The 15575-nt window shown below is 41.7% G+C and overlaps 1 protein-coding gene across 1 annotated transcript in view; it reads right to left on the reverse strand.

The window, feature by feature from the left end:
- Window positions 1–208: 208 nt before the first annotated feature.
- Window positions 209–15575, reverse strand: part of UMPS (uridine monophosphate synthetase) — a 47592-nt gene continuing 32225 nt past the window's right edge. Inside the window, exon 6 of the mRNA XM_040250339.1 lies at window positions 209–745. Within this exon, the coding sequence (XP_040106273.1) occupies window positions 576–745 (170 nt within the window). The 3' untranslated portion in view covers window positions 209–575. The remainder of the gene's footprint in view (window positions 746–15575) is intronic.

A 15575-nucleotide genomic window follows, 5' to 3' on the forward strand; every position in this document is an offset into this window, starting at 1 on the left:
ATAGAGAAGCCCTCTCCATGTTGAAATGAAAGCCAGATATAGGCTTCAGGGGCTCATCTCCTGCTTCCCCAGCAGGCCCTCTCCAGTGAGTGAGCGGTAGCAGTGCTGGGAGCTAGCACCATTTAGACACCTGGACTATTAGGCAGAATGGCTAAAATTTACACATTATTAGGGTACCACATTAGACACAGAATAAAGGACACAGAAATGTTGTACTGGTTTTAAGCTCTTTATGACCTCACGGCAGTTAAAAGAATCAAAAGGTCTGACCTGGAGATGGTGGGGGGCGGGGAGGCAGGGGGGCACAGTCCTCAAATGTGACATTCTAACAGAATAGGGTTTGATTGCCTAACCAACATCAGTCTCAGTAAAATAAATCTTGAACTGATTATAGTGACAGTGCAATGATCATAAGTCACTAAATATTTCCTGTAGACCGTGGTAACTCCAGTTCCACACAGGACCCGTGGAAAAATCCAAGCAGGATTAAAGGCTGCTTATTGCTTCAAGCCAGTAGCATCTCAGGAGTCTATGTGTCTATCTTCAGGGCCACCCCAAAAGCATATCCAAGGGGCTCAAACAGCAAGTCTACTCAAGTAAGCTTCCCAAGCAGCTTTTCTGTACATCTCGGCTGCTTCCAGATGATTAGCTGATGCTATTATGCCCCGGCCCACAATGATGATATCAGAGCCCCGTTTGCCGATGACTTCTTGTGGGCTGTGGTACTGCTGGCCGAGATTATCACCTACAAACACACAGAAGTCTGTTTAATACAGAAAATGAAAAACCTGAAACGTCACCTTTCTGAGAAGTATCTAACCTGATTTAAATAAGAATATGCTCTTGTTCACCATGCCCCTTCTACACAGCAACTGAATAAAGGCAGGTGAAGAGACTCTTAAACTGGCCAGAGACCTCCATAGTGGAAACATGCTCACCAATTCCTTTTTGATGTCTAATTTTAGAGCATTTACACTTTAACAGTATCCAAAAAAAAAAAAAAAAAAAATTATTTTGCCCTAAAAGGTTCAATGCTAAATATAATGCAATAAAAATTACCTCACAATTGAAGACTATTTATTTTTTAAGACTATTTAGTATACATTTTAGAATCACTGTGCCACGCTGTTGGAAAAGTCCTCATAAGGCATCTGCCCTGAACATCACCACGTGCGTGAAGCTTTCCCTGCAACTCTAACCAAATGCTTAGATTAGGTACAGATCCTAATTCTTAATTCCGGCCTTTTTTTTTAAGAAATTTTTTTCATTGAAGTGTAACTGACACATGACATTAGTTTCAGGTGTACATCATGATTCCGTATTTGGATACATTATACATTATGAATGTATACATTATGAATGTATTTGGAAACAGTATTTGGATACATCATCACAGTAAGTCTAGTTAACACCTGTTCCCTTATATAACCACAGAATTTTTTTTTTTTTTCTTGTGATAAGAACTTTTAAGATTTACAACTTTCAAACAGCAACAAATTTGGCATGCTGGACATTACATCCTCATGACTTACTCTGTAACTTCAAGTCTCTACCCTTTGACTCCCTTCATCCATCCCACCCTACAACTCTGGGAGCAACCAATCTGTTTTGTCTGTGAGCTTGTTCTTTTGGTTTCTAGCTTACATATATAAGGGATCATACACAGTATTCGTCTCTCTCTGACTTATGTCACTTGGCATAGCACCCTCAGGGGTACCCATCCGTACTGTCACAGCTCCTAAGGTTCCTTTTGTAATAGCTGAGCGATGCTCCCCTGTGTGTACATACTGCATCTTCTCCATCTGCTCACCCACCAGCGGGCACTTAGCTCGTTTCCCCATCTTGGCTGTGGTAAATATTGCTGTGAACATGGGGGTGCAGATATTTCTTCGAGTCAGGGTTTTTGTTTTCTTTGGATAAATACCCAGAAGTGGAGCTGCTGGATCATATGGTCTATTTTTAATTTTTTGAGGAACCTCCATACTGTTTTCCATAGGATCTGCACCAATTTACATTCTCGCATACAGCACACGAGAGTTCCCTTTTCTCCACATCCTCACCAACACTTGTTATTTCTTGTGATAGTGGGCATCCTTATTTTGTTTCTGATCATAGAGAAAAAGCTTTGATAGTAGTCATTCTAACAAGTGGGAGGTGGTATCTCATTGTGGTTTTGTTTTGCATTTTCCTGATGATTAGTGATGCTGAGCATCTTTTAATGCATTTTTTGGCCATTTGTATTCTTTTTGAAAACTGTCTATTCAGATCCTTTGCCAATTTAAGAAATATTTACCTATTATTTATTTTTATTTATTTGGCTGTGCTGGGTCTTGGTTGGGGCATGTGGATCTTTAGTTGGGACATGTGGGATCTAGTTCCCTGACCAGGGATCAAACCTGGGGCCCCTGCTTTGGGAGTATTCGGTCTTGGCCACTGGACCACCGGGGAAGTCCCCTTTGCCAATTTTTTTAATATGACTGTTCTGTTGTTCTTATTGAGCTGTATGAGTTCTTTATGTTTGTACACTAACCCCTTATCAGACATATGATTTGGAAATATGTTCTATCATTCAGTAAGTGAAAGTGTTAGTTGCTCAGTCGTATCCAACTCTTTGTGACCCCAAGGACTATAGCCTGCCAGGCTATTCTGTCCATGGGATTCTCCAGGCAAGAATATGGAATGGATTGCCATTTCCTTCTCCAGAGGATCTTCCCAACCTAGGGATCAAACCCAGGTCTCTTGCACTGCAGGCAAACTCTTAACCGTCTGGGCCACCAGAGAAACAATCATTCAGTAAGTTGCTTTTTGATTTTGCTGGTTTCCTCTGCTGTGTGGAAGCTTTCAAGTTTGATGAAGTCCCACTTGTTCATTTCTGCTTTTGTTGCTTTGGAGTCAGATTTTTAAAAAATCATTGAGAAGACTAATGTAGCAATGATTACCACATATGTTTTATTCTAGTAACTTTATGGTTTCAGATTTTACACTCATGGCTTTAATCCATTTTGAATTAAGCTTTGTGTATGGTATAAGATAGTGGTCCAGTTTCATTCTTTTGCATGTGGCTAATCAGTCTTCCAACACCACTTTATTGAAGAGGCTGTCCTATCCCCATTGTATATTCTTGGCTCTTTTCAAAAATTAATTGACCATGTATGTGTGGGTTAATTTCTGGGCTATTTTGTTCCATTGATCTAGGTGTCTTTTTATGTTTTGTAATATAATTTGAAATCAGGGAGTGTGATGCCTCCAGTTTTATTATTCTTTCTCCAGACTGCTTTGGCTAGTTGATGCCTTTTGTGATTCCAAAGAACTTTTAGGACTCTCTTCTATTTCTGTGAAAAGTGCTATTGGACTGTTAGTAGGGATTACAATGAACCTATAGTTTGCTTTGGGTAATTCAGACATCTTTACAAGATTCTTCTAGTATATGAGCATGAAATATCTTTCCATTTCTTTGTGTGCTCATTGTCATTAAAAAATGATTCTGTCTTATGGTTTTTAGTGTACAGGCCTTTCACCTCCTTGGCTAAATTTACTTGTAGGTATTTTTTCTGGTGCAGTTGTGAACGGGATTGTTTTCTTAATTTCTGATTGTTTGTTAGTGTATAAAAATACAACGGATTTTTGACCTTGTACCCTGTAACTTAACTGAATCGATGTATTAGTTCTAACAGTTTTTTTGAGTCTGTAGGGTTTCCTATATATAGTAATATGTCTTCTACAAATAGTGACAGTCTTACTACTTCCTTTACAATTCAAATACTTTTTGTTATACTTTTTCTTGACTAATTTCTCTGGCTAGGATCTCCAAAACTAACTCGAATAAAAGTGGCAAAAGTGGGCATTGCTGTTGTGTTTATTTTAGAGGAAAACCTGTCACCTTTTTTGGTATGATGTTGGCTGTGGTCTTAATTATGTTGAGGTAAGTTCTCGCTATAGCCACTTTGTTAAGAGTCTTTCTCATAAATGGATGTTGAATTTTGTCAAATACTTCTCCTGCATCTATTGAGTCTCTATTCTTCCTTCTGTTGTTTTCTTCCACTTGCATTTGAGTTTCTTTAGTGGTATGCTTAGATTCATTTCTCTTCATCTTCTGCTTATCTGCTATAGGATTGTGCTTTCCATGTGGTTTATTATATATTCTATTTTCAGTTGATAACTTAAGTTTGACTGCATTCTAAATCTCTACATGCTCATTCCCTCCACAAAGTTTTAAGTTTTTGATGCCACCTTTTACATCTTTTTGTCTTGTATGTTCTTAATTAATTCTATAGTTGTAATTATTTTCACTACTTTTACCTCAACCTTTTAAGTGGTTGATCCACTGCTGCTGCTGCTAAGTCACTTCAGTCGTGTCCAACTCTGTGCGACTCCACAGACAGCAGCCCACCAGGCTCCCCCGTCCCTGGGATTCTCCAGGCAAGAGCACTGGAGTCGGGTGCCATTGCCTTCTCTGGGTTGATGTACTCACTACCTTTACTATATATTTGCTTTTTCAGTGAAACTTATTCTTTCCTAAGTTTTCTTGTTACTAATTAGCACCCTTTCTTTTCAGCTAAAGAGGTCCTTTTCACATTTCTTGTAAAGCCAGTGTAGCTATGCTTGAACTCATTTAGACTTGCTAATCTGGAAAACTCTTCAATTCTGAGCAACTCCGCTGGGTAGAGTTCTTGGTTACAAGCTTTTTTTTCTTCACACTTCCGCTATATTATGCCACTGCTTTCTGATCTGCAAAGTTTCTGCTGAAAAATCTGCTGATAGTCTCATGGAGGGGTCACATGTATATAAGAAGTTTTTCTCTTGCTGCTTAAAAGATTCTCTCCTTATCTTTAGCTTTTGGTGTTTTTAATTATAACGTGTCTTGATGTGGGTCTCTTTGGGCTCATCTCATCTGGAACACTGGGCTTTCTGCGTCTGGATGTCCATTTCCTTCCCTTGAATAGGGAAGTTTTCAGCCATTATTTCATCAAGTAAGTTTCTAGCCTTTTCTCTATCGTTTCTTCTTGGGACTCCTATAATGAGAATGTCAGTCTGCTTGATGCGTCCCGTAAGTCTTTTAAGCTATCTTTACTTTTTTCTTTGTTGGTTTCTGTCGTGACTGGTTAAGTTCCACTGCCTTTTCCTCAAGTTCCTTTGCTCCACCTAGTCTACTACTGAACCACTCTACTGTATTTTCAGTTATGCTATTGTGTTCCTCAGCTCTGTGACTAGTATTTCCCACCTCTCTTGAAGTGGAGTTTGGGGAGCATCTTTATGACCATTACTTTGAACTCATCATTAGGTAAATTACTTATCTCCATTTCATTAGGGTTTTTTCCCCTGAGGCTTTTATCTTGTTCTTTCACTTGGAACACATGCCTGTTTCTTCTTTCTGCTTTTCTCTGGGTTGGTTTCTATGCATTGGATGAAACACCTGTCTCTCCCAGTCTTGAAGGAATAGCCTCATGTTATCATTCAATCCTTCCCTAGGTCCTGGTTGTTTCTCAGATCTTCTGATTGTCAAAGCTGTTATATCTGTAATAGCTTCCAGTAACTGGGGGTGTGCCTTATCAGTGTCCCAGAGAGAAGCGGGTCTCAGTTAAGCGCCTAGATTCACTCTCTGATTGCCAGGGCTAGGACCTTCAAATCTATGTTGAATAGAAGTGGCAAGAGGGGACATCCTTGCCTTGTTCCCGATCTTAGAGGAAATGCTTTCAGCTTTTCACCGCTGTGATTTTGTCATATATGGCCTTTAATATGTTGAAGTATGTTCCCTCTGTGCCCACTTTCTGGAGAGTCTTCATCATAAATGGGTGTTGAATTTTGTCAAAAGCTTTTTCTGCATCTATTGAGATGACCATATGGTTTTTATTCTCAATTTGTTGATGTGTCATATTACACTGATTGATTTGTGGATACTGAAAAACCCTTGCATCCCTGGAATAAATCCCACTTGATTGTGGTATATGATCCTTCTAATATATGGTTGGGTTCAGTTTGCTAGTATTTTGTTAAAGATTTTTGTGCCTATATTCATCGGGATACTGGCCTGTAACTTAATTTTTTGTGGTATCTTTGTCTGATTTTCGTATCGGGTGATTGGCAGCCTCATAAAATGAATGTTCCTTCCTCTGCAGTTTTTGGAATCATTTCAGAAGGACAGGTAACTTTTTCTAAATTTGATAGAACTCAACTATGAAGCCAAGCCATCTGGTCATGGATTTTTGTTGGGAGTTTTTTTTACTCAGCTTTAATTTTAGTACTTGTGATTGGTCTTTCATATTTTCTATTTCTTACTTGTTCAGTCCTGGGAGCTTATATCTTTCTAAAAATTTGTCCATTTCTTCTACAGTGTCCATTTTATTGGCATATAATTGCTTGTAGTAGGAGCCTTTGATATTCTGTGGGGTCTGTAGGAACTTCTATTCTTTCGTATCCATTCAAGCAGTCTGGGTTTTCTGGTTGGGGCATTTAATCCATTTACACTTACACTTTAATTATTGATATGTATGTTCATACTGCCATTTTTTTAATTGGTTTGGATTTTTGTTCATAGGCCTTCTTCTTTTGTTCTCTTGTGATTTGAGGACTATCTTTAGTGTTGTGTTTGGATTCCTTTTTCTTGTGTATCTACTGTACATTTTCAGTTTGCCATTAACATGAGGTTTTATATAGTGCGCTCTCTCTATATATATATATATATACACACACACACACACACACAAATGTTTTAAGTTGTTAGCCTCAATTTCAAATGCATTTCTAATATCTTACATTTGTCCTCTTTTCATGATTGCTGGTTTCGATATCAGATTTGAATGTGGATGATTTCCTACCTTTGTGTGTGCCTTTATTGGTGAGTTTTCCCACTTATAATTTTCTTGTTTCTAGTTGGGGCCTTTACTTTTCCATCTAGAGAAGTTTTTTAGCATTTGTTGTACAGCTGTTTTGATTGTGCTGAATACTGTAAAGCTTTTGATTTCTCTAACGTGAATAAGTGCCTTTCTGTGTAGAGTATTCTTGGTTGTAGGTTTTTAATCTTTCATCATTTTAAATGTATCATGCCACTCCCTTCTGGCCTGCAGAATTTCTGCTGAAAAATCAGCTGATAACCTTATGGGGACTCCCTTTTATGCTATTTGTTGCTTTTAATATGTTCTCTTTAGTCTGATTAATGTCTCTCAGTGCGTTCCTCCTTGGGTTTATCCCGTATGGGACTCTGTGCTTCCTGGACTGAGTATCTCCTTTCCCACTTGGGGAAAGTGGACATTCTCTCTTAAAATGTTTCCTAAGGTCCTTTCTCTTTCTCCCTCTGGGACCACTATAATGTGAATGTCAGTGCATTTAATGTTGTTCCAGAGGTCTCTCTCCTCACATCTTCATTTTTCTTCCTTCTCGTCCACAGCAATGATTTCCACTAATTTTTCAGTTTGTTCCATTTGTTCTACTGCCTAATTTATCTGCTACTGATTTCTATGTATTTTCCATCTGTTTGTTCTTAAAAGTTTTTTTTTCTTTTTGGCTATACCATGCATCGTAATTCCCCAACCAGGGATCGAACCGATGACCCCTGCACTGGAAGCACAGAATCTAACTCACTGGGCCACCAGGGAAGTCTCCTGGCTCGTTATTAAACATGTCTTGTATCAGTTTGTGCCCCCATTCTTTCTGAGGTATTGGATCATCTTTACTTTGATATTATTACTCTGAATTCTTTTTAAAGTAGACTGCCTATCTTCATTCAGTTGTTGTTCTTAGGTTTTGGTCCTTCGTCTGGAATGTATTTCTTAGCCATCTGATTTTGTATGATTTTCTGTGTTTGTGGTCTGTTTTCTTCAGACTGCAGGACTGTTGTAGCTCTTGCTTCTGGTGTCCATACTGTGGTGGGTGAGGTTGCTCCAGGGGTTGTGCACGTTTTCTCATGGGAGGGATGGGTGTCTGCCCACTGGTGGGTGGAGCTGGGTCTTATGTTTGGTGAGCAGGGCTATCTCGAGAAGTATGTTTCCAGGTAGCTGTGGAGTCAGGAGGACTTTAAGCAGCCTGTTTGCTGATGGCTGAGTCTGTCTCTACCCTGCAGGTTGTTTGGCCTGAGGCAACCCAGCACTGGAGCCTACAGGTTGTTGTTGGGGCCAGACCTTGCCAAAATGGTGACCTCTGGGAGAGCTCACACTGATGAATATTTCCTGCAAACTCAGCCACCAGTTAACTTGCCCCCCCAGTGAGCCACAGCCAACCTGCACCTTCTCCCGGGGACCCTCCAAGATCCACACGTGGGTCTGTCCCAGGCTCCTATGGAGTCATTGCTTTCCTCTGGGTCCATGTGCATGTGAAACCTGTGTGTGCCCCCCAGAGTGGAGTTTGTTTCCCCAGTCCTCTGGAGCTGCTGCACTCAAGCCCACTGACCCCTGCAGTGGAAGCTCAGAATCGAAACCAATGGACCACCAGGGAAGTCCTCCAGCTCTTTACTAGACATTTCTTGTATCAGTTTGCGCCTCCATTCATAGGCAAATACTCTGGGGCTCCTTGTCTAGCATCAGGAATAGGAGGCTGGGGAGCCTCATGTGGGGCTCAGAACTCACTCCTATGGGAAAACCTCTGCGATATTATTTTTCAATCTGTGGGTCACCCACCTGGCAGGTATGAGATTTAATTAAGGTATAAGCACCCCTCCTACCATCTATTTGTGGCTCCTTCTTTATCTTCAGGTGTAGAATATCTTTTTTGGTAGGTTCATGTCTTTTTGTTGTTGACGGCTGTTCAGCAGTTAGTTGTGATTCTGGTGTTTTCGTGAGAGGTGAGCTTAGGTTCTTCCACTTTACCACTTTGTCTCCACCCCTGGCAAAATCTTTTGAAGTTTGCAAATACATAGTCCTGCAGGACTGCAAGCATTAAGTCCTGCTGGCCCCCAGGTAAGTTCTTTATTAGGTGATAACAGCTGCAGGGAGGCACAAGGAGAGCACAAAGATGGTGTCCACCAGATTATGCTCTCCTGAAAACACCCTCTTTAACACAAAGGCTGAGCTCCTGGGTCTGCTGCCTCTTGCTGTGTCCTGGGGGTGGTGGCTATTTAAGAACTCCTTCTCTGTTGACGATAGTTCAGTGAAACCTGCAAGAGTAGCCCTCACTGGTCACAAGAACCAGCCCATGCAAATATATCCCTCAATGGAAGCTGTAAAAACCAGGGTCCCAATCAGGGATGTAAGTAAGTTCCTTTTTGGGAGATAACAGTGAGCTGGAATGTGGCAGAGAGACAGCACAATGATTGATATCCGCCCCACAGGCCTCTTTCACACACCCTCTTTGTGGGTGCTATCTGTGCAGTGTTGGGGGGTGCCAAGTACTTTCTCTACAGCTATTATCATGGGACCAAACATAAGATCTCCTGACCTTCAGAGCCCAGTAATCAAGGGGTGTTCCTTGGGCAGCAGCTGCAAATATCAGGGGACATGTAAACACTCCTTCCAGGAGATAATGGTGTTTGTCAGCAGTTCAGCAAAGGGATAGTGTGAAGATGGTGCCCACTGGTCTCCATCCCTGGAGGGAACTCCCACAAGCTCTTGGAGGTATGTGTTAAATTAGATGCCTACCCTTTAGATCAACCCTTAAATATCAGCAACAAGCCTTTACTTCAAGTCTGAGGACGGGCTGCCTCTGAGTTGGGCCCTGAGCCAGGTAAGTCTCAGATCACTAGTCTTGTGAGTCTTGACACGAGCCCAATTGGGTTTCAGAGCTAGATGTTTTGGGGGCTCATCTCTCAGGTCCAAGTTTTAAAAGAGTTGGGATGCCTGATGTATAGTTAAAACCCTTTGCTCCTCAGAAAAAGCTCTGGGTTTTGAGTTCCACTTTGCATCTGGGTCTCCATACCAGGGGCGAGGACCCAATATCAAGATGGTTTTTCTTGTTTGCTTAATGTACAGTGCTCAGCCAGCTCTTAGGTTTTATCAAGAGGAAACTGTTACACAGGTAGTTACAGACTCAGTATGTCTGGGAGGAGGTTGGCTCAGGATTACCTACATTGCCATCTTGAACCAGAACCCCATTTTTTCCTTCCTTTTAAAGTCTGCTGTTCCAGAAGCCTTCTGATAAGTGGCATATCATTATCTTTCAAATCCAAGATGCTTTAAAAATCCCAGATCCTAACTGTACTATCTACTTGGAAAAACTATGGCAGCTTCCAATAAATATTACTAACAAGCCAAGTATTTACTCTATGCCAAGACAATGTGCTAAGTGCTTTACACACATTATCTCATTTAAGCCTCTCAACAGCTCTGAGGTTCAGAGTTATTGTTATCATGGGACCAAACACTGAGGTTCAGTGTTGTTATCCACATTTTACAGATCAAGAAAATGAGACCTAAACAAGGGAAGTGATTTGTCTAAAGATACTGTAAGGGCTAGGAACCCAAATCCAACCAACTCACAAAATGTTTAGCACAAATATAGAGTTTAAAACAAAAACTGTCAATTACTTTCTTATTTAGTGGCTAAGTTGTGTCCACTTCTTCTGTCACTGGATAGACTGCAGTCCTCCAGGCTCCTCTGTCCATGGGATTTCCCAGGCAAGAATACTGGTGCGGGTGAACATTTCCTTCTCCAGGGGAATCTTCCTGACCTAGGGGTTGAACGTACTTGGCAGGTGGATGCTTTACCACTCACCCACCTGAGAAGTCCATCAAGTGACTAGAGCAACTCTTCACTCAGTCGTGTCCGACTCTTTGAGACCGCAGGGACTGCAGCACGTGAGGCCTCCCTGTCCATCACCAACTCTTGGAGTTTACTCAAATTCTGTCCATTGAGTCAGTGATGCCATCCAACCATCTCACCCTCTGTCGTCCCCTTCTCCCGCCTTCAATGTTTTCCAATGGTCAGTTCTTTGCATCATATGGCCAAAGTATTGGAGTTTTAGCTTCAGCATCAGTCCTTCCAATGAATATTCAGGACTGATTTCCTTTAGGATGGACTGCTTGGATCTCCCTGCAGCAAAGGGACTCTCAAGTCCTTTCCAACACCACAGTTCAAAAGCATCAATTCTTCATTGCTCAGCTTTCTTTATGGTCCAACTCTCGCATTCATACATGACTACTAGAAAAGCCACAGCCGGAGGAGCCTGGTGGGCTACAGTCCACGGGGTAGCAAAGAGTCGGACATGACTGAGCGACTTCACTTTCACTTTGACTAGACAAACCTTTGCTGGCAAAGTAATGTCTCTGCTTTTTAGTATGCTGTCTCGGTTGGTCATAACTTTTCTTCCAAGGAGTAAGAGTCTTTTAATTTCATGGCTGCAGTCACTATTTGGGGGGGGCTCCAAAATTACCGCAGATAAAAGTATCTCACTGTTTCCCCATCTATTTCCCATGAAGTGATGGGACCAGATGCCATGATCTTTGTTTTCTGAATGTTGAGCTTTAAGCCAACTTTTTCTCTCTCCTCTTTCACTTTCATCAAGAGGCTTTTTAGTTCCTCTTCACTCTCTGCCATAAGGGTGGTGTCATCTGCATATCTGAGGTTGTTGATTTCTCCCTGCAACCTTAATTCCAGCTTGTGCTTCCTCCAGCCCAGCGTTTCTCATGATGTATTCCGCATATAGGTTAAATAAGCAGGGTGACAATATACAGCCTTGATGTACTCCTTTTCCTATTTGGAACCAGTCTGTTCCATGTCCAGTTCTAACTGTTGCTCCCTGACCTGCATACAGATTTGTCAGGTGGTCTGGTATTCCCATCTCTTTCAGAATTTTCCACAGTTTATTGTGATCCACACAGTCAAAGGCTTTGGTGTTGTCAATAAAGCAGAAATAGATATTTTTCTGGAACTCTCTTGCTTTTTCCATGATCCAGCAGATGTTGGCAATTTTATCTCTGGTTCCTCTGCCTTTTCTAAAGCCAGCTTACACTTTTGGAAGTTCACAGTTCACGTGCTGTTTAAGCCAGGCTTGGAGAATTTTGAGCATCACTTTAGTAGCGTGTGAGATGACTGCAATTGTGCGGTAGTTGGAGCATTCTTTGGGATTGGAATGAAAATTGAGCTTCTGTAGTCCCATGGCCACTGCTGAGTTTTCCAAATTTGCTGGCATACTGAGTATAGCACTTTTACAGTATCATCTTTCAGGATTTAGAATAGCTCAACTACCATTTCTGTCCTTTATTGTGCCCATCTTTGCGTGAAATGTTCCCTTGCTATCTCTAATTTTCTTGAGATCTCTAGTCTTTCCCATTTTATTGTTTTCCTCTATTTCTCTGCACTGCTCACTGAGGAAGGCTTTCTTATCTCCCCTCGCTATTCTTTGGAACTCTGCATTCAAATGGATATATCTTTCCTTTTCGCCTTTTGCTTCTATTGTTTTCCAGCTATTTCCCCAGCAAGATGGTAGGCGGTGGAGTGACTTTGAGGAGATACCCCATGTCCAAGGGCAAAGGAGAAGACCCAGAAAGATGGTAGGAGGAGCGAAATCGCATTTAGAATCAAACCCCATACCCGCCAGAGATGCGCAGAGGGCTCAAACATACCTGGTGCACACCAGGACCCAGAGACTGAGACAGAACTGTGTTGAGTGTCTCCTGAGGAGGTACGGGTCAGCAGTGGACTGCCACAGGGGCTGGGTACAGCAGCCTTGGGTATGGCATAAGCCCTCCTGAAGGAGGTCGCCATTAACCCCACCATAGAGCCACCAGAACTTACAAAGGACTGGGAAGCAAACTCTTGGTGGGCACAAACAGAATGTTGTGAGCACCAGGAGAAAGGAGCAGTGACCCCACAAGAGACTGACCCAGACTTGCCCGGGAGTATCTGGGAGTCTCCAGTGGAGGCATGGGTCAGTGGTGGCACCAAGTGTAGCAGTGCCATGGGACCTTTGGAAGAAGGTTACCATTATCTTCATTACCTCCACCATAATTTCGCCTTGGGTCAAATGACAGGGAGGGCACTTGGCCCTGTCCATCAGAACAAGACCCAGCTTCCCCCTCAGTCAGTCTCCCCCATCAGGAAGCTTCTGTAAGCCTCTTATCCTTCTCCATCAGAGGGAAGACAGACTGAAAACCACAATCACAGAAAACTAACCAATCTGATCACATGGATCACAGTCTTGTCTAACTCAATGAAACTATGAGCCATGCCGTGTGGGGCCACCCAAGATGGACAGGTCATAGTGGAGAGTTCTGATAAAACATGGTCCCCTGGAGAAGGGAATGGCAAACCACTGCAGTATTCTTGCCCTGAGAACCCCATGAAGAATATGAAAAGGCAAAAAGATGGACTCCCCAGGTCGGTAGGTGCCCAATATGCTACTGGAGATCAGTGGAGAAATAATTCCAGAAAGAGTGAAGAGATGGAGCAAAGCAAAAACATCACCCAGTTGTGGATGTGACTGGTGATGGAAGTAAAGTTCAATGCTGTAAAGAACAATATTGCATAGGAACCTGGAATGTTAGGTCCACGAATCAAGACAAATTGGAAGAGGTCAAACAGGAGATGGCAAGAGTGAATACTGCCATTTTACAAATCGGTGAACTAAAATGGACTGGAATGGGCAAATTTAACTCAGATGACCATCATATCTACTACTGTGGTCAAGAATCCCTTAGAAGAAATGGAGTAGCCATCATAGTCAACAAAAGTCTGAAATGCAGTACTTTGGGTGCAATCTCAAAAATGACAGAATGATCTCTGTTCATTTTCAAGGCAAATCATTCAATATCACAGTAATCCTAGTCTTTGCCCCAACCAGTAATGCTGAAGAAGCTGAAGTTGAATGGTCTTCAAGACCTATAGGACCTTCTAGAACTAAAACCCAAAAAAGATGTCCTTTTCATTACAGGGGACTGGAATGTAAAAGTAGGAAGTCAAGAAGTACCTGGAGTAACAGGCAAATTTGGCCTTGGAGTGCAGAATGAAGCAGGGCAAAGGCTAATAGAGTTCTGCCAAGAGAATGCACTGGTCATAGCAAACACCCTCTTCCAACAACACGAGAAGACGCTACACATTGACATCACCAGATGGTCAATACCGAAATCAGATTGATTATATTCTTTGCAGCCAAAGATGGAGAAGGCTCTATAGAATCAGCAAAAACATGACCAGGAGCTGACTGTGGCTCAGACCATGAACTCCTTATTGCCAAATTCAGACTGAAATTGAAGAAAGTAGGGAAAACCACTAGACCATTCTGGTATAACCTAAATCAAGGCACCTTAGATAGGTCTTAATAGTCATTCTGCTGAGGCCTACTCTGTTAGTATATATAACCTATAATGTGAAACTTGAGAAATAGCAGAGACTGTCACTATTCTCTAGTCCCAAGGGACCATCTACTTTTTTTTTTTTTTTGGTTAACCTGCAGTGTTTTTTGTTTAAAGTACTTAACCAAAAGCAAAACCCTAAAAAGGATGTTTTTCATTTTAAGTGTTGTTTATAAAAAATAATTAGTTCTGTCAAGGTTAACAGGTATCCAAAAGTTGAAGTATTTCAGGATTTAAAAGCAACTAAGCTTTACCAAATCTATAATCTCATTATGTTCTCAATATTATCATTCCATCCACAGAAACACCAATTCTTGCATCTGCTCCTATATAGTACATTTATCCATCCCGTCAACGCTTGTGTATTTATAGAACATTTATGATGCACAGGGGTACTGTGCTAGAGTATATGCATATTCTTCAGAAAGAGATCTCATCCTCAAAGGGTTTCTAGCCTAATAAAAGTATTCCAAATACCCTACATGTGCAAAATATATGTACAACAATGTTGTTTATAAAAAGTTCAAGTGTATCCACAGTGAAATGACTGAACATATTACAGCCCAATTGTAACTAGGATACACTAAGGGGTTGTAAAAAAGGTAACTCTAGATGTGGAAACATAACAAGCAGCACATACACAAGTCACTTCAGTCATGGAAGACTCTCATTTCGCCATGGACTGTAGCCCACCAGGCTCCTCTGTCCACGGGATTCTCCAAGCAAGAATATGGGAGTGGGCTGCCATTCCCTTCTCCAGGGGAATCCTCCTGACCCAGAGATTGCACCCATGTTTCTTATGCTTCCTGCATTGACAGGTGGGTTCTTTACCGTCAGCACCACCTGGGAAGCCCCAACTCTGGGTGTGGAAACATGAGCTGGCACATACACAAACATTCTCCATACTCTAAGAAGCAGAGCTATTTGCATCTTAAACAGTTTTGCTGAGAACCAGATATTCATAGTTCCAACCTTAAGGAAAGAGATAGAAAGTGGAATAAACTCCCATACTTGTGATAAGCAAGGTTTCTCATACAATAACTAATTCAGGAAAAATATTTCCAGATCACCATTTCTTTCCCATTCAAAACAGACTGATCCAGATGGAAGAAATGTGAAGTTTGCCTCCTCCCACAAATACATCAAAAAATACATCTACACATGGAACAAGTCTCACAGAATACCTCCAGAATGCTGGCAGAAGACATCACACTTCTGAAAGGACAAAAAGAATCTCCATAAAACCAGGTAGGACCAAAAAAAACAAGGAATCTGGGCAGGACCTGCACCCCTTGGAGGGAACTGTGAAAGACCAAAGGCTCCCACACTCTCCTGGTGGGAAGAAGGGGGACTGAAAAT

The sequence above is a fragment of the Oryx dammah genome, unplaced genomic scaffold (genome assembly GCF_014754425.2).
Source record: "Oryx dammah isolate SB20612 unplaced genomic scaffold, SCBI_Odam_1.1 HiC_scaffold_2, whole genome shotgun sequence".
Taxonomy (NCBI): domain Eukaryota; kingdom Metazoa; phylum Chordata; class Mammalia; order Artiodactyla; family Bovidae; genus Oryx; species Oryx dammah.